We start from the raw sequence: 19,758 nt of genomic DNA on the forward strand, positions 1-19,758 counted from the left end.
CATTCTCCCATCCCTATCACCTCAACCAGTGCCTATCCGCAACCTAACAAGTTGTGATGATTTGCTACGTGGCAGGTGAAACCCAAATGGCAACAGCCAATCAGCCAAGTGGGGAAAATTCCTGCCGTGCCCCTGTCCCAATGACAGACGACACACGACGGCATGGCAAGGTCAAGCGCACAGCCCTAAATATAGGGAGAGGTGGGTGGGTGTTCCGATGCACGAGCCGAAAGAGAAAGCTCTGGGTCATGTGCATAGGTATATATAGGTCCCTTGATCCGTTTGGGCTGCATCCCATTGGCCTGATTAAACCCAGCATCAAGGGACCTACCAACTGGGTGTTGTGGCTATCCAATCGTACCCACCCACAACACAGGGTTTGGTTGCCAGGTCTCACCGCAACACGTGCCCTCTTTAAGGGAGGACCTGATTTATCAGGTGGACAAGCTTTCTTGTATGACAACAGGCATATCAGTTTGTTCACCGTTGCTAACATCCCTCACAATGTGTAGTTGTGGAAGCTTTGACTTTGTTTTCAGGGCACACTCTCAGTTAATCCTCCTTATGCTGATGCAGATACAGTGGGTCCCAGCAACTGTTTTATATATTTGCAAAACATTTTAGCAAACTTAAACCACTTCAGCAAGAAGCTTGCACAACAAATCTGGTCCCCCAAAACACCATATTTTTTTCTGATATGGGGCGTGAGATAGAGAAATGCACTGGAAAGTGTGGAATGACACTTGCTTTCATGAAATGTCATCTAATCTCCCTGCAAAAAAATCAGAATGAATGCTCAATAAACGGATTGTCTGGAAGCGCCTACAATCTGCTATCAGTTTTATTAAATAATTCTGATTTCAGTACATCTTGCTTTGTATTTTTTTGTTTCGTGTTTTGCATTTATTGTGTGTTATGTATTTTAGCAATCCCCAGAGCTGTTCTGAATTCTTTTACAAAGAAACTTAGGATAGGATTCAAAAACAAACATTGACATTTTTCATGCCAGAGTTTGCCTTCCATAACAACCTGTGCCGGATTTACGTATAAGCTAAACAAGCTATAGTTTAGGGCTCCAATCACTTTTGGGGCCCCCAAAAAAATTAAGGGGAAAAAACCCCTGGATGTATATTTCCAAAATATAAGATAAAAAACAAATAAAATAAAACCTACATACAACAACAGTGTTTTGTGTTGTGTAGGCTCCTATGGTGTGAGTAATGGGCCCCGCCTGCTAGCCTGCTCCCTAAAATACCACTTTGATAAAATACATATTTTGTTATGTGCAAGTGGCTTTAGATACCTATTAGGTCCATAAATTACCATATAGTATATATTCAACACAAAAAACAGCGACAATTTGTTCTTGACAAAGGACAGCTGGACATATAAAGGGCCCCATTACCTTCAGTAGCTTAGGGCCTCATCAAACCTAAATCCAGCCCTGATAACAACCATCTCCTTTTGATGTTATCCTCCCATTCTGATGGAGCCCTATGCATTACACCCCTATTGCAAAATGATACAATGTTCAGACAGCTGGATTTGGGTTGGATACACTACCTTTGAAGGTGACCCAGAAACTACAACTAATCCAGAACGCGGCAGCCAGGCTGGTGACTGGGAGCGGCCGCCCAGACCATATAGCACCGGTCTTGAAAGACCTACAGTACGTTTCCGAGCACAATTCAAAGTGTTGGTGCTGACCTTTAAAGCCCTAAATGGCCTTGGTCCAGTATATCTGAAGGAGCGTCTCCACCCCCCATCGTTCTACCTGAGGTCCAGCACTGAGGGCCTTCTGGCGGTTCCCTCACTGCGAGAAGCCAAGTTACAGAGTACCAGGCAGAGGGCCTTCTCGGTAGTGGCGCCCTCCCTGTGGAACGCCCTCCCACCAGATGTCAAAGAGAACAACAACTACAAGACTTTTAGAAGACATCTGAAGGCAGCCCTGTTTAGGGAAGCTTTTAATGTTTGATGTATTACAGTATTTTAATGTTTTTTTGGAAGCCGCCCAGAGTGGCTGGGGAGGCCCAGCCAGATGGGTGGGGTATAAATAATAAATTATTATTATTATTATTATTATTATTATTATTATTATTATTATTACCTTGTCGGGGTTGCAGGTGGTAGATGTGCAGCCGCAGTCATTAGTGAGAGTTGTTGATAAGTATCCAGCAGGGCAGGCCACTGTTGAATTGACACAGTCACAAGTACAATGAAATTCATCACAACACTGAGTCTTCTTAATAGTCAGCTTCCGGTGAGGTGGGCAGGGAGCAATTGGCTGTGGGTTGCAATCCTCTTTTTTGCACACTAGGAAACAAAAAATCCAGAAACAAATAAGGCTATGCAACAAGCAAACTGCAAAAGGAGCATTTGCTTTTTTTAAAAAAGTATTTGTATGCTGCCCAAAAGCTAATGTTCCCAGAGCAGTGAATACAATGTGAAAACAGTAATTAATTTATTAAGAAACAAGCAAAAACAAATAATCGTATTTTAAAAAAAACAAAAACACAGAACCACCACCAGCACCACTCAAGATAAACACCACAAAAAGAAATCAAGTACGTGGAGCTCACAGAGCACATCTCCTATGCTCATACATACACATAAACACACAAACATGCACCAGAAAGAATTGCATAAGTAAGTAAAACCAGTATTTGATGTTTCAAAGGAATTTTACCACATGCATAATCTGGCCTGCATTTTCCAGGATTCGTCTGCAAAAGCTGGAGACCATCTTCACAATGAGGTACAGCAGGCATTTTGCAACTGACCAGGTCGCAGACTGAAAACAGAAAACAGAAAATGGAAGGAATCAAGCGTTATGCATTTTCAGAGCCAATCCCAATCCCCACAGAGTTTGGATAACCCTGATGTTCCCCAGATCCCCGGCTGGGGTCTGGGAGGGATAAAGGCCCAATGCCTAAGCCAAGGTCTACATCTGAGAATTTAATAATTTTAATCCCATAACACGGTGTCATGAGTCATTATTCCTCCTGGGGTCGCCTGGGGTCGGGGGGGGGGGGTCTCCGCCTGGCCATACAATTTTAGTATTTATACTCCACATATCTTACTGTGTTGCCCCAGTACTCCAGGCAGCTTCCAACATATATAAAAACACAATAAACAGTCAGAAAAAACCTTCCCTACACAGGCTTGCCTTCAGGTGGCTTGGGGGGTTGGATAACTCCATCCCCTCCCACATTTCTCCAATGAAAATAAGGAAAAGCGGGAAATTCCAGTGTTATGTACTGAGTTGAATAGGATCCAAATGCAGCAGTCTGATTGGTCCTAGAACAATGCATCAGTATGATTGGTCCGCATGAGCCACCCAATCCAGCTTCAGGTGGAAGTGAATCCACAACCTGATTGGCCTACAGGAGAATCCAGGAATTAGCCAATCACGTGCGGCCCATTGTGTAAATAATGCATATAAAGCAGATATTTTGGGGGAACTTTCATTCCTCACTACTATGAGCTGAATAAAGAGCATGAAATCCACACTCGACTCCGAGTATATTTCATCCAGGATCAAATCAGAAAGCGGGATGGCTTCTCTAAATCAAGGCCGTCCCTGGAAAATAGGGACACTTGGAGGGTCTGTGCATACGACCTCCCCCAGAGACTCACCACATTCGTAGAACGGGCAACACTGCTCAGAATCCCTTCGTAATCTTGGAATTTCACAGGAACCACAAGCAGGAGCTACAAGAGGGAAACAATAACCCACATCCATTAATACTCAAAGCAAGAACAGCCAAACTTTCCCTCAAGGGCCACTCTCCTCTACAGACACAAACCTGGAGGCCAGAATTACGGTATATTTCTCATAGATGACCAGGCCCTATATATATTTTAAAAAACTGGCCCTGCCTAGTAGTGAGGGCTTCACAGATGAAATCAATGACCTGTAGAGGCAGGGCCGGCCCAAGACATTTTGGCACCTGAGGCAAATCACAAGATGGAACCTCCCTCCCCATAGGGGAAGAAAAAGTGAGTGAAGATCTACATCAGGATCTGCTGCCCCTGTGGATCTGCTGCCTGAGGTAGTTGTTATGTACTGAAGTTCTCACCCTGGGCCAGCAGGGGGATACTGTAGATAGTTATGCAAATAAGGGATCAAAAGTGACGTTCAGTGATTGGATAGTTTTAGAAAGTTGTTACAGTTGCATTGTAGTGGAGCTCTATATAAGCAGGCTGGCTGAACCCTTCAGTTGAGTTCTGTCCTGGCCTGTGAATAAACAAGAGCTGTATGAAGAATTGCTGTGTCGTCTGATATGTTCACCCACAACTTAACAGTAGTCACCTCACCTTGCCTCATGAGTGGGCCGGCCATGGGTATAGTAAGAGGTAGGAATTAATGCAGCTCCTGAAAAGTCTCTTCCAGTGGCTCTGTGCCTTGCTATTGCCTTTCCACACTGTGCAAGAGCAATTAGCCCTGCTCAGGCTTTTAATTGAACACAAGTGGACTTAAAACAGAGGACAGGGAGGGATGGGCATGCAAGCTCCACCCAACCCAACATCCCCAGGGGCATATGGGCTCATTTTCACATCTTCATGTGTTTAACAGAAAGGTCTGCACACATGTTTTAAGTGTGTTTTACAGGATGCATGTAGAAGGCAGGTCCATGGGGTGGAAGCGCAGGTAATGTCTGACCGACAGCTTAATCCGTGAAAAAGCAGGGAAGTTTTAGACGGTAAAGGAAGTGTTATGTCTTTTTTGAAGGGTGGGAATTCTTGACTTACGCTGGGGGGTTGGACAAGGCTGAATGGCACAGCTGATGGTCCTATTTTCTAGACACATGCAGATCTTGCAGGGTTCATTGGAAGGAATCCATGTTTCCAAGTGCTATATGTTTGAAGAAGAGAAATTGTCTGATTATTTGTTATGCAATCTGGTTGTGGGGGGGAGAGAGGGAGAGGAGAGAGAGAGAGGGAGAGCTACCCAGAAAAGAAAGCAAAACAGAATACTACATATGGTATTGCTTTGGTTTGTTAGAATAATTACAAGAAACCAGAGATGTTGCCCAATTTAACATTAGGGCTAATACATTTAGCACAAGATGCAAAGAATGAATCCGATCTCTGCAATGCCCTTTTCCTGACTTTATGAGCGCAATTATAAAATACTAGAGAAAATACAAGGCATTCTGGGGTTCTATAAGTTGAAGAACACATACCAAACATTGGCTGAGTAAGCCGAGTAAAGCTGGACCTTATAAAGTTTCACTAAATGAAATGTTTCAAATTAATCCTATTTTAGGCTGAGAATGTTCCAGATTTCTCGCTACAGCATATGACTATAGTCCTTTTCTATTGGATTCAGACTGGTAGTAAACAGACCTTGGATCACACATTAAAAAAAAACTCAGAGACATTGCTAAAAGACAATAAATAAATTGGTAGCTGATGAGCAATTGACAGGTGTTCTGCACATGAAGGAAAATGAGGGGAAATACTTAAAAGCCTAGTCTTGGGATTTCAGCCAAAGCATCAGTACATTACCCATGATCAGTGGATCTACATACACACAGAACATGCAGAAATTCATATAAAAGTTAGACAGAGGCAGGAATGGGATGTAAAGGAGGAAAGCGAAGTCCCTGGGGTCACCCAACAAAGTCAACTGACGAGCACAAAAAGACCTACTTCTTCACACAATGCATAATTAACATTAACAGCCACAAGATGCAGTGACTATCACCATTTCTGAGGGCTATAAAATGGATTTAATAAATTATCAAGGAGGATAAGGCTGTGTATATGTTATGTACTGAAGTTCTCACCCTGGGCCAGCAGGGGGGTACTGTAGATAGTTATGCAAATAAGGGATCGAAAGTGACGTTCAGTGATTGGATAGTTACAGAAAATGGTTACTGTTGTGTTCTAGTGGAGCTCTATATATGCAGGCTGACTGAACCCTTCAGTTGAGTTCTGTCCTGGCCTGGCCTGTGAATAAACAAGAGCTGTTTGTAGAATCGCTGTGTTGTCTGATATGTTCACCCACAACTTAACAGTATATTTGTTGTTGTTGTTGTTTAGTCGTTTAGTCGTGTCCGACTCTTCGTGACCCCATGGACCAGAGCACGCCAGGCACTCCTGTCTTCCACTGCCTCCCGCAGTTTGGTCAGACTCATGTTTGTAGCTTCGAGAACACTATCCAACCATCTCATCCTCTGTCGTCCCCTTCTCCTAGTGCCCTCTATCGTTCCCAACATCAGGGTCTTTTCCAGGGAGTCTTCTCTTCTCATGAGGTGGCCAAAGTATTGGAGCCTCAACTTCACGATCTGTCCTTCCAGTGAGCACTCAGGTCTGATTTCCTTAAGAATGGATGCGTTTGATCTTCTTGCAGTCCATGGGACTCTCAAGAGTCTCCTCCAGCACCATAATTCAAAAGCATCAATTCTTCGGCGATCAGCCTTCTTTATGGTCCAGCTCTCACTTCCATACATCACTACTGGGAAAACCATGGCTTTAACTATACGGACCTTTGTTGGTAAGGTGAAGTCTCTACTTTTTAAGATGTTGTCTAGATTTGCCATCGCCTTTCTCCCAAGGAGCAGGCGTCTTTTAATTTCGTGACTGCTGTCACCATCTGCAGTGATCATGGAGCCCAAGAAAATAAAATCTCTCACTGTCTCCATTTCTTCCCCTTCTATTTGCCAGGAGGTGATGGGCCCAGTGGCCATGATCTTCGTTTTTTTGATGTTGAGCTTCAGACCATATTTTGCGCTCTCCTCTTTCACCCTCATTAAAAGGTTCTTTAATTCCTCCTCACTTTCTGCCATCAAGGTTGTGTCATCTGCATATCTGAGGTTGTTGATATTTCTACTATACCTTTAAAGCACAAAGGATCCTGGGCTCTGTAGTTTACCCCTCACAGAGTTATGGTTCCCAGCAACCCTTAACAAACTACAGTGCCCAGAATTCTCTGAGGGAAAGAAGGTGCTTCGACTGAGCTTTAAGTGAATACACAGCATTGGGAAACCAAAATCTATAATTCATTACGGTTAAGTGCACCATTTTTCCCCCACAGCCAATCTCTCTGAAAACCCAACATTGCAGATAGGGAAGAGCCATTGCCTTAAAGCCCTGCTTAAAAGCTTTCCGGAGGCATTCAGTCAGCTGTCGCCAACAGAAGCAAGACAAAGTTCAGAAGGTGCAGAATAGCTTATTGATCTGAGTAGCATAAATCTCAACAATCTCAGTCTTAGTGTATTTTAAGCCAGGAACTCTAAATTGGAGGACTTAGCAAAACGGTAGACTGATACATTGACATCAATAAAACAATATTTTCAATTACTAAATAAATAAGGGCTGAGAAGGGAGTGCGGCATAAACTTTTTGTCTTTGGAAATCAAGAGGCTATGGGGAGGAAATTTGGAGATTTCTGGGGAGGGGGAATTCAGAAAAATGGGATAAGTTTTTTAAAAAGCCTCTGCCATCACTCTTGCCTCTGCCATCATTCTTGCCATTGTATGTATGCATAATGAAAATTCCCAGAAAGTTCCCCTCTCCATTGCCAAAATGTCTTCCCCCATTTAATGGCCAACAGAAGGATAATATCAGGGGTCAGCAAGATTTACCTTGCATGGGCCGGTTCACTCCAGCGGAGATCCGTCCGTGGGCTGGAGCGTGCAGACGCGATTTCCGGCACCACGGAAGCAAATCCCCATGCCACACCAGTTTAGCACAGCGTGCGGGGACTTGCTGAGTAGGTGGCTCCGTTCGGGGCAGCTCGAGGGGCGGTTAAACAACCCCTGTGGGCTGCTTGTGGCCCATGGGCCTTAGGTTGCCCACCCCTGGATTAGATGGACTCTGTGGGGATTTCAGGAAGGTCCAAATATAGAGCATCCACCACCTTGGTTAGGAGCTGTTAAAAATGCCCAGGTGAGAAAAGCCTATCCTAGTTGCTTTTCTTACTCCACCTGTTCTCAGGCTACTTCTTTCTTTCTCACTCCTGGTATTAAGTTACTCCCACTTACTGCTGTGACTAAATCCACTCTAAAACATACACCTAGTATATGACAGGGCAGTGGTACTTTTATTAACTATGATCCCAGCGGAAATTCGGCCCACACTGTGGTTGCCCCTACCTCCATTGTTGTGGAACTTGAAGTATTACAACAGTATCGTAGGATGAGCCCTTAGAATAGTGGCTCCCAGTTGTAAGAGCACCATATTTGTCATGCAGTGAAAACCGATGGAGATTTGCTGCAAACCGATGACGCCCTAACCCTGCTTCCTTTGCAAGGCTATTAAAAAGTTCATGTGTATTGCATCACCCTTCTGCTGCTGCTTTTATGACCTTTGGAGTTTTATGCATATTAACTTTTGTAATGCTGGAGATGGATGCGGGTGGCGCTGTGGTCTAAACCACAGAGCCTAGGGCTTGCCGATCAAAAGGTTGGTGGTTTGGATCCCCGCGACGGGATGAGCTCCCGTTGCTCAGTCCCTGCTCCTGCCAACCTTGCAGTTCAAAAGCATGTCAAAGTGCAAGTAGATAAATAGGTACCGCTCTGGCGGGAAGGTAAAGGGCGTTTCCATGCGCTGCTCTGGTTTCCCCAGAAGCAGCATAGTCATGCTGGCTACGTGACCTGGAAAAACTGTCTGCGGACAAACGCTGGCTCCCTCAGCCAGTAAAGTGAGATGAGTGCCGCAACCCCAGAATCATCCGCAACTGGACTTAACTGTCAGGGGTCCTTTACCTTTACCTTTAATGATCTGGGACAGGACTGGCTGCGGGGAGCCTTATGTCCTTCCTCGTGAGTGGAGAAACTCGGCAGCGGGCGGGGAAAGATTCTATGGCAAGCCAAAACGTTCCTCCCTAAATGGTCAGCACTCATTTATTTTGTCAATAATGTACCTGGAGCAAATTTAATTGCAGTTTTTGCAATTGCAAATTTAATTGCAATAATGTACTTGGAGCAAATTTAATTGCAGTTTCTTCTTCTTGGGACACCCTTAGGGGTTTCTACGCTGTATCTGGGTTTGAAGAAAAGAGAGAGCTCTTAAACCAAGAGGTATAGGAACAAAAGTGTGAGAGCAAATGGAAAGGTGAAGGGTTATGTGTTTTCTTTAGTGGCTATAAATCAAGGGTAGGCAAACTAAGGCCTGGGGGCCGGATGTGGCCCAATCGCCTTCTAAATCCAGTCCGCGGATGGTCCGGGAATCAGCGTGTTTTTATATGAGTAGAATGTGCCCTTTTATTTAAAATGCATCTCTGGGTTATTTGTGGGGCATAGGAATTCATTCATATTTTCTTTCAAAATATAGTCCGGCCCCCCACAAGGTATGAGGGACAGTGGACCAGCCCCCTGCTGAAAAAGTTTGCTGACCCCTGCTATAAATGATACCCCCAAGGATACAGACGTCATTACACCTGACCTGCCTTTAATTTGGAGGAGGGTTATGATAGAAGTACTGGGATGTGGGTGGTGCTGTGGGTTAAAGCCTCAGCGCCTAGGACTTGCTGATCGAAAGGTTGGCGGTTCGAATCCCCGTGGCGGGGTGCGCTCCCGTTGCTCGGTCCCAGCGCCTGCCAACCTAGCAGTTCGAAAGCACCCCCGGGTGCAAGTAGATAAATAGGGACCGCTTTCTAGCAGGAAGGTAAACGGCGTTCCGTGTGCTGCGCTGGCTCACCAGATGCAGCTTGTCACGCTGGCCACGTGACCCGGAAGTGTCTGCGGACAGCGCTGGCCCCCGGCCTCTTAAGTGAGATGGGCGCACAACCCTAGAGTCTGGCAAGACTGGCCCGTACGGGCAGGGGTACCTTTACCTTTTATTGTTATGCATTGGGGGGGGCAGGGGCAGTTAGGCTGAATGCCCAGGTCCCCTTCTAATTCTTGAAATAGACACGCTAGCTTCCTGGTGAGTTAAGGAGAACAAACCAGGTGGCTCTTGTGCCAGATGGCAAATGGGTGGGGCTCCCTCTCTTGTCTTTTGGGTGATTAGACACACAAAGGCAGAATGGAGAGCAGAGAGTTGGACTAAAATGGATGTCCTGAAGAAGAAGAAGAAGAAGAAGAGGAGGAGGAGGAGGAGGAGGAGGAGGAGGAGGAGGAGGAGGAGGAGTTTGGATTTGATATCCCGCCTTTCACTCCCCTTCAGGAGTCTCAAAGCGGCTAACATTCTCCTTTCCCTTCCTCCCCCACAACAAACACTCTGTGAGGTGAGTGGGGCTGAGAGACTTCAAGGAAGTGTGACTGGCCCAAGGTCACCCAGCAGCTGCATGTGGAGGAGCGGAGACGCGAACCCGGTTCCCCAGATTACAAGAGTACCGCTCTTAACCACTACACCACACTGGCTAAGTCAGCTGGAACCTAAGAACGATCTCCCTGGAAAACAACGCTGACTCCTTAAGAGCCAGCCAAGATTCAGAACTGCTAAGCAGTAACTAGAGAGATCTACCTGGTGGCGTGTCCCATCCTCACTGATGCACTGGGTGCATTCTTCTTCGTGAACACACCTGCCATCGAGGGTCACTTGTCCCTGTGGGCAGAAACAGCCTTCTGTGGGATAATCCATGCAGATTTCTGTGTTGGTACCATTCCCACAGTGCTTTATGCAGCCTCCTTGACAGTAGCCATACCTCATCGAGACTGGACATTCCATAGCTGTTAAGAAACACCAGACACAAGGAAATAAACGAAATGGTAAGTAAACAAACAAATGAAAATTATTATTATTTGTCTGCAATGCAGATGCAATACAAAATAAAAACGGCCCATCTTAAATCCATCCTGAATGCTCGGACTAGGGTGAGAAAAATCTAAGTTAACTGCAATTCAATTCAATTCGATAAATAAATATTATTAATAATAATTTTATTATTTATACCCCACCCATCTAGCTGGGTTTCCCCAGCCACTCTGGGCGGCTTACAGCATATATAAAAACATAGTGGAATATCAAGCATTTCCTGACATAGCTAGGAAATGCCAAGAGTGCCATTTCAGATTTCAGTTGGGCACATTGAATGTTAAAATACAGGAGGAGGAGGAGGAGGAGGAAGAGGAGGAGGAGGAGGAGGAGAAGAAGAAGAAGAAGAAGAAGAAGAAGAAGAAGAAGAAGAAGAAGAAGAAGAAGAAGAAGGGCACTTTCTGAAGTATTTATTGTGGTTACTTTTTGATGCCAACTATAAAAATGTTGTCAGCACTGGACAGCATGCCATTTTTTCAAGCAAATGGATGTCAGCCTTTGGCACACATGGCTCACATGCAGACATTTAGAGTGCTCCGGGGGGGGGGGGGGGGTTACTATGGAATATGTGCTTCTGGAGCATCCCCATGTCTCACAGCAATTCTTTCAAGCTCAGTCAATAGGGGCTGGTCTACGCATGCTGTAGACTGAGTCCTGGGGATCTTGAGGTAGCAAAGCTGGCTATGTGCAGATGGGAGATGCCATTTCAGAATGCTCTCTCTCTCTCTCTCTCTCTCTCTCTCTCTCTCTCTCTCTCTCCAGACTCCATTGTGAGTGGAATCCAGAAATCTACAAGGGCTCACAGAACACCCGTTCCACACTTTCTTTCATGGGAGATTGCCATCAAAATCCAACAATGCATATTCTTGTTGGTTTAGGGGCTAACAACTATGCAGGTGTGTTGCTAATAATCTCCCCCATAGTTATTAGTAGCCCTGCCATTGGGAAGTAGGGGGAATGCTAGGTATCCTCTTGGATCTGCATCCTGCCCCTCCCTCAGTGAAGGCTAATATTAGCTTCAAGAGAGGTAATTTAAATCAGGGAAATGGAATGAGAGTCCTCCTAACTCTCTATTTAAAAAAAGCCTATTCTGACCCTTAGCTACACTAATGAAGTACAGTGGTACCTTGGGTTAAGTACTTAATTCGTTCCGGAGGTCCGTACTTAACCTGAAACTGTTCTTAACCTGAGGTACCACTTTAGCTAATGGGGCCTCCTGCTGCTGCTGCTGCGCCGCCGGAGCAAGATCTCTGTTCTCATCCTGAAGCAAAGTTCTTAACCTGAAGCACTATTTCTGGGTTAGCGGAGTCTGTAACCTGAAGCGTATGTAACCTGAAGCGTATGTAACCTGAAGTACCACTGTACACCTCAATCATTCCCTGTATTGCGTTTTCCTAAAGTAGATTTTGACAGCCTTCAGTGAAGCTGACCTACTGAACATCTTCTCTTGTTTTTGATGAGAGGGATTTTCTGTGCAGACGTGAACATAAGCAGAGCTTGTTAAAGATCTTATTTACATCAATATTGTGACCTGTATAATGCAATACACTTCAAATCAAATATAGGATCGCAGAACCCTAAAAGTTGCCCTGCTGGATCAGACCAAAGAACAGCCTAGCCCAGAATCCTGCTCTCCCAAGGAGAACAGGGTGTGATGCCTGTGGGAAGCCTGCCAGCAAGACAACAGCCCTTCGCCCAGTTGTACCGTATTTTTCGCCCCATAGGGCGCACCGGCCCATAGGGCGCACCTAGGTTTTTTTTTGGGGGGGGGGAATAAAGAAAAAATATATTTTCCCCCCCAGGCGTGGGGCTGGGGTGGGGGAAGCCCGAGCTTTCCCCGACCCCAGCCCCCAGAACAGGCTGCTATCCGCAAGCCTAGGGAGCCTGGCGGGAAGTCGCACTGGTCTCCCCAGGCTTGCGGATATCTGTCCAAAGCCCGGCTTTGGGATGCAGGCAGCTCTCTGCAAGCCTTGGGAGACCGGCGCGACTTCCCACCGGGCTCCCTAGGCTTGCGGATATCTGCCCCCTCTCACTCTCCAGGCTTCAGTGAAAGCCTGCATTTGCCCCATAGGACGCACACACATTTCCCCTTCATTTTTGGAGGGGGGAAAGTGCATCCTATAGGGCAAAAAATACGGTAGCTCAAAGTTAAGAGAAGTGAAATCAATGCATACCAACAAATCTAAAGCACTCAAATTTTGAATGCAGAATTGGCATTTAAAGCAAACTTTGATACTTAAGAGTTCAAAATGGCAAAAGTGGAAATTTGGGCAAAATTCAAATTTTGTGGCACTCCAAGTCAGAGACTGCTCCAAGGTGCCGCAGTTAACTTTGCAGGCTGCACATCACTGTGACAATTCAGAAGTCATCAGACAAACTTTGTCCTCCCTTCTCCTTGTGCCTTTGCATTCTGGCAGGTGGCTGCAGAGGGTCTTTGACATCTCAATCCCTCTCGTGGGATATACTATGCAGGAAAGATTCAAAGACGGGGCCCTTGATCGACCTGTAGTGTATTTAAAATATGTTCGGGTTTGTGCTTGAAGGATATTAGTAAAGCAACTGCAGCGGACTTTAATGAAGGTGTTACCCTTGTAGCATCTTAAAACGGGGAAAAATATATATCACAGAGACATCTTTATCGAAAGCCCTGCCAGAAAGTTGGCTTTGTAGCTGCTGAGCCTGGTCTCTCATTTATTTAAGTGACTATTACGAGTCAGCGCAAACATAAGCCAGAACTTTTCCTATCCTACGTATCATTCTTTCATACACTGGACAGGATCATCACTGGCTATTCAAGAATGAAACAAAATTATGTGTAACCCAGGGAGGGTCATGGTGGAAAGTGATTGCTGTCATCATGGTGGCTGTCATTGGCACCGGTGCACCATGAGCTGAGCGCAAGAATCCTGTTACCACCTCCTTTGCATGCAAGAACATTTTGCTTCTCCAAACTCCCCCCAAGTTCTCCTTCCCTTTCCACCATCATAGCCCAAGCCAACCTAGAAGAAGAAGAAGAGTTTGGATTTGATATCCCGCTTTATCACTACCCAAAGGAGTCTCAAAGCGGCTAACAATCTCCTTTCCCTTCCTCCCCCACAACAAACACTCTGTGAGGTGAGTAGGGCTGAGAGACTTCGGAGAAGTGTGACTGGCCCAAGGTCACCCAGCAGCTGCAGGTGGAGGAGCGGAGACGCGAACCCGGTTCCCCAGATTATGAGTCTACCGCTCTTAACCACTACACCACACTGGCTCTCAGAGCAGTCACTGGAAAAGGGTGACATAACATCATGTCGTGTCACACATTTGTCAACTACGTACATATTACAGGTAAGGGAAAGGGAAAGGGACCCCTGGACAGTTAAGTCCAGTCAGAGGTGACCATGGGGTTGCGGCGCTCATCTCGCTTTCAGGCCGAGGGAGCCGGCATTTGTCCGCAGACAGCTTTCCAGGTCATGTGGCTAGCATGACTAAACAGCTTCTGGCACAACAGAACACCACGACGGAAACCAGAGTGCACGGAAACACCATTTACCTTCCAGCTGCAATGGTACCTATTTATCTACTCGCACTGGCGTGCTTTCAAACTGCTAGGTTGGCAGGAGCTGGGATAGAGCAACGGGAGCTCACCTCGTCATGGGGATTCAAACCACCGACCTTCTGATCGGCAAGCCCAAGAGGCTCAGTGGTTTAGACCAGTGTTTCCCAACCTTTTTTGGGCAAAGGCACACTTGTTTCATGAAAAAAATATCGAGGCACACCACCATTACAGCCCCGTGACGTCAGCGCGCAGCGTCACGCCGGGAGGGACGCACGGAAGTGTAAGTTTCAATTTTTCCCCTCCCCCTTGCCTTCCTTCTGTGCCAACCGCCAAAAAGCCAAGAAAAAAGCCAAGACTTTAGGGCAGCAGGTCGACACGGAAGAAGCTCCTACCTAAGGACAGGTGCGACGGCCGTGTCCTCTTCTGCCACACTTGGCAGCCCTGCCTCACGGTCGTGACTCCCACCCTGATTTCTCCCCGCAGTCTGTCCCCCGACCTCTTCTGAAGGCTGGGGGGGTGGGGACAAGGGCTTTTCTTCCCACCCCCAGCATTTTAAAAAACCCCGGGACAGCGGAGGACTTCTCCGCTGTCCGGGGCAATCTTAAAATGCTGGCGGGCGGCATTTTAAAATCGCCCGGGACAGCGGAGGACTTCTCCGCTGTCCGGGGCGATTTAAAAGCCCCTGGGAAGGCAGGCAGGGGGGACAAAGATTTTCGCCCCCCGCCCGCCTTCAGAAGAGGTCCTGGACCTCTTCTGAAGGCGGGCGGGGGCGAAAGCCTTTGCTCCCCCCTGCCTGCCTTCCCGGGAGAGCGGAGAAAGGCAGCGCGTTTCTCCGCTGTCCCGGACGGCTTTTGAAGGCAGGCTTTTGAAAGCCGTCCGGGACAGCGGAGAAACGCAGCGCGCCCTTGCCGCTGCCCCCCGACTTGGCTGGAAGGCTGGCGGGGGGGAGAAGCCTGCTCCTCCCCGTCGCCAGCCCCGCAAACTCGGGGGACAGCGGGAGAGGCGCAGCTCGCCCTTCCCGCTGCCCCCCGACTTGGCTGGAAGGCTGGCGGGGGGAGAAGCCTGCTCCTCCCCATCGCCAGCCCCGCAAATTCGGGGGACAGCGGGAGAGGCGCAGCGCGCCATCCCGCTGTCCCCCGACTTGGCTGGAAGGCTGGCGGGGGGAGAAGCCTGCTCCTTCCCGTCACCAGCCCCGCAAACTCGGGGGACAGCGGGAGAGGCGCAGCGCGCCATCCCGCTGTCCCCCGACTTGGCTGGAAGGCTGGCGGGGGGAGAAGCCTGCTCCTCCCCATCGCCAGCCCCGCAAACTCGGGGGACAGCGGGAGAGGCGCAGCGCGCCATCCCGCTGTCTCCCGACATGGTTTGGAGGCTGGCGGAGGGCTTCCTCCTCCCCCAGCCCCGCAAGCTCCCAGAGCGATGCCAAAGCTGCGCACAGCTTCGGCATGGCTCTGGGTCCCGTTCTGGGGGAGGGGGAAGCTCGGGCTTCCCCCGCCCCAGCCCCACGCCTGGCGGTGGGGGAATAAATTTTTTTCCCTTTATTCCCCCCCCCCCCCGCCAATTTTTCCCACGGCACACCAGGCAAAGTCTCGCGGCACAGTAGTGTGCCGCGGAACACCGGTTGGGAAACACTGGTTTAGACCACAGCTCCACCCAAGTCCCTACAGGTAGGATCATCTCACCCCATAGCATAATAGCATATACAATTTGGAACTTATGAAAGCTGTGCCTTTGGGGTCGGGTGGCAGGTGGACTGTAAATGTATTCCCTGGCTATTTCTTGTCGCAGGCATGCATTGCTCATTCACATCCATTACTACGGGTAACTAGCCAAGGATTAATTTATTTTTAGTTTTACAATGCCCTCTCCTTTCCACAGACAGTGAGGTCATGTTCAGAAATGAGAACGTTTTCCTAAACACCATCAGCATCCATCTGCAAGTTGTCCGTTGCAAGGCGTGGTGCTCATCGGTTACATCATACCTTTGTGTTTACTTAATTGCGCAGCAACGTTCCTTTCTTTTTAGCTCCAGATCGGGTCCTTAAAATACGTTCATGGCTATAAAAGTCGGAGGTAGTATTTGTAACGCTTGCATCAAAATGGAGACATAAAGCCTCTCATGTGGGGCTTTCCTTCTGCTTGATCCAGAAGATGCAGTTGGTGCAGACTGCTGCAGCACAATTGCTGACAGGAGCGAGGCCTTGTCAGTATATAAGACCCATGCTCAGAGATCTGCACTGCTTGCTCATTTGCTGCCGGGCCAAGTTCAAAGTGTTACTATTTGCATAGAAAATTCATTGAACCAGTTTACCTAACATCTCGCCTTGCGCCACATGTGCCCACTGGACCGCTTCAGTCGGCAGAATTGGAACTGCCACAGATGCCACACAATACCCGTTTTCTGCATTTGTAAAAACTTGATCATTTTGTGTGGCAGCGCCTACAACTTTGGAACTCCCTGCCAATTGAGATGAAGCAGGTGCCTTCACTCTACTCTTTTCGGCACCTGCTTAAAACATTCCGGTTTAGACAAGCCTTCCCAGATGTTTAGAAAGTTGAAGTAATTTTTATCTTTATTATGTTTTAAAGTAGGGTTGTGAATTTTTCTCTGTTTTATTGCATTATCAAAATGCAAACTGCTTTGAGGGTTTTTACGATCAAGCGGTATATAAATTTTATGAAATAAATAAAAGTTTAAACAAAATTATATTAAAAGTAATAGTATTACTTCCCACAGTGAGCTGTTCAGATATATCAATCTGTTTAGAGAACAAAATTATGAACAGTGGGCGAGAGATTCCCCTCCCTCCACAAATATTGTAACTCAGTGTCAACCAATGAAACTGACTGACGGTAGATTTAGCATGACATAACTATTTCCCAACACAATGCACACTTAACTTAGCTTAACTTATCAATTCACTATAAGACTATTCAATTTTATATTCATTTATAAAAGTTGTAGACTGCTTTTCACTTCAGATGTGGTCCCAAAGTGGATTCCAACACAAAATGTGATCAATAGACTTCAGAAAAGGATTAGAGAATATCAGTTGGCTCTCAGCACAACCAACATTTAAGCAGAGAGGCTCAGAGATTGGGCAACCTTCACATTATGAGTCAATAACAATGGGCTGCGGGTGGTGCTGTGCTCTAAACCACTGAGCTCTTGGGCTTGCCGATCAAAAGGTTGGCAGTTTGAATCCCTGAGACGGCGTGAGCTCCCGTTGCTCGGTCCCAGCTCCTGCCAACCTAGCAATTTCAAAAGCATGTCAAAAAGTACAAGTAGATTAATAGGTACCGCTCCGGCGGGAAGGTAAACAGCGTTTCCGTGTGCTGCTCTGGTGCTGCTGTTCTGTTGCGCCAAAAGCGGCTTAGTCATGACCCGGAAAAACTGTCTGCGGAGCGGACAAAGGCCGGCTCCCTCAGCCATTAAAGGAGATGAGCGCTGCAACCCCAGAGTCGTTCGCGACTGGACTTAGCTGTCAGGGGTCCCTTTACCTTTAACAATGGGCCAGTGTAGAAATTAGGCTGGGGGGAAAGAGGAGATACATATTGCGCATTGCCCAACTTTTCAGGGAGGCAGTGGAAAATGGAACAGCTAGCTGAAAAATCCACTGCAAATCAACACCAGAGGTACAATCATTGTCAAACTCACGAATCAGGGCCAAGAGGGGACGGCAGGTAATCCTAAATCTGAACCTGGACGCTATGTTCTCTAGCTCAGAATCCCTAGGGTCAGTGGCTGGAGCTGAAGAATCAAGGGGCTAGAACCTGAAGTGCAACAGGCGAAAGTTACTGGCCTGTTGACCAGGCAAGGGCAGAATGACAGGCATGGTCAATACACAGGCTTCATGCTGCTGGCCAGTTGTTGAAGCCAGCATCACAGGCTCCTGTTCAAAAGAGATGTCCAGGTCCTGCACACACACAGTCCAAGATACTCATTGGGACAGGTTCCAGATACAGCCCATATAGTTTCTCGTTCAAGCCCTAATATTAGGACACCCAGAGAAATGTTGTAAAGTAAACCATTTGAAGATCAGTCTACATCCCAATCCCAAAGAAGGGCAGTGCCAAAGAATGCTCCAACTACCGCACAATTGCACTCATTTCACACGCTAGCAAGGTTATGCTTAAAATTCTACAAGGAAGGCTCAAGCAGTATGTGGATCGAGAACTCCCAGAAGTGCAAGCTGGATTTAGAAGAGGCAGAGGAAACAGAGACCAAATTGCAAACATGCGCTGGATTATGGAGAAAGCTAGAGAGTTCCAGAAAGACATCTACTTCTGCTTCATTGACTATGCAAAAGCCTTTGACTGTGTCGACCACAGCAAACTATGGCAAGTTCTTAAAGAAATGGGAGTGCCTGATCACCTCATCTGTCTCCTGAGAAATCTCTATGTGGGACAAGAAGCTACAGTTAGAACTGGATATGGAACAACTGATTGGTTCAAAATTGGGAAAGGAGTACGACAAGGCTGTATATTGTCCCCCTGCTTATTTAACTTATATGCAGAATTCATCATGCGAAAGGCTGGGCTGGATGAATCCCTAGCCGGAATTAAGATCGACGGAAGAAATATCAACAACCTCAGATATGCAGATGACACAACCTTGATGGCAGAAAGTGAGGAGGATTTAAAGAACCTTTTAATGAGGGTGAAAGAGGAGAGCACAAAATATGGTTTGAAGCTCAACATCAAAAAAATGAAGATCATTGCCACTGGTCCCATCACCTCCTGGCAAATAGAAGGGGAAGAAATGGAGGCTGTGAGAGATTTTACTTTCTTGGGCTCCATGATCACTGCAGATGGTGAGAGCAGCCACGAAATTAAAAGACGCCTGCTTCTTGGGAGAAAAGCAATGACAAACCTAGACAGCATCTTAAATAGCAGAGACATCACCTTGCCAACAAAGGTCTGTATAGTTAAAGCTATGGTTTTCCCAGTAGTGATGTATGGAAGTGAGAGCTGGACCATAAAGAAGGCTGATTGACAAAGAATTGATGCTTTTTAATTATGGTGCTGGAGGAGACTCTTGAGAGTCCCATGGACTGCAAGAAGATCAAACCTATCCATTCTTAAGGAAATCAGCCCTGAGTGCTCACTGGAAGGACAGATCCTGAAGCTGAGGCTCCAATACTTTGGCCACCTCATGAGAAGAGAAGACTCCCTGGAAAAGACCCTGATGTTGGGAAAGATTGAGGGCACAAGGAGAAGGGGACGACAGAGGACGAGATGGTTGGACAGTGTTCTCAAAGCTACCAGCATGAGTTTGACCAAACTGTGGGAGGCAGTGGAAGACAGAAGTGCCTGCCGTGTTCTCGTCCATGGGGTCACGAAGAGTCGGACATGACTAAACAACTAAACAACAAACCATTTGCCTTATGAATAAGGACAGTTGTGAACCCCTGCTTTCCATCTACCCACCCACCTTTAAGATCCCTTCTTCTCCCTGGCCTTAAGGGGTGTGACAACAAATGCAACAGCAGTACCGCAACCTGGTGGGAGCTCCA

General features: G+C 47.0%; 1 protein-coding gene across 2 annotated transcripts in view; it reads right to left on the reverse strand.

Moving 5' to 3' along the window:
• Positions 1–19,758, reverse strand: part of VWF (von Willebrand factor) — a 154,252-nt gene that overhangs the window by 33,212 nt on the left and 101,282 nt on the right. For both annotated transcript variants that reach the window (XM_077930743.1, XM_077930742.1), the window contains exons 38-42: positions 10,417–10,622; positions 4,753–4,855; positions 3,637–3,711; positions 2,687–2,791; positions 2,108–2,313 (exon numbers count right to left, since the gene is read on the reverse strand). In XM_077930743.1, coding sequence (XP_077786869.1) covers positions 2,108–2,313; positions 2,687–2,791; positions 3,637–3,711; positions 4,753–4,855; positions 10,417–10,622 — 695 coding nt within the window. The remainder of the gene's footprint in view (positions 1–2,107; positions 2,314–2,686; positions 2,792–3,636; positions 3,712–4,752; positions 4,856–10,416; positions 10,623–19,758) is intronic.

The sequence above is a fragment of the Podarcis muralis genome, chromosome 6 (genome assembly GCF_964188315.1).
Source record: "Podarcis muralis chromosome 6, rPodMur119.hap1.1, whole genome shotgun sequence".
Taxonomy (NCBI): Eukaryota; Metazoa; Chordata; class Lepidosauria; order Squamata; family Lacertidae; genus Podarcis; species Podarcis muralis.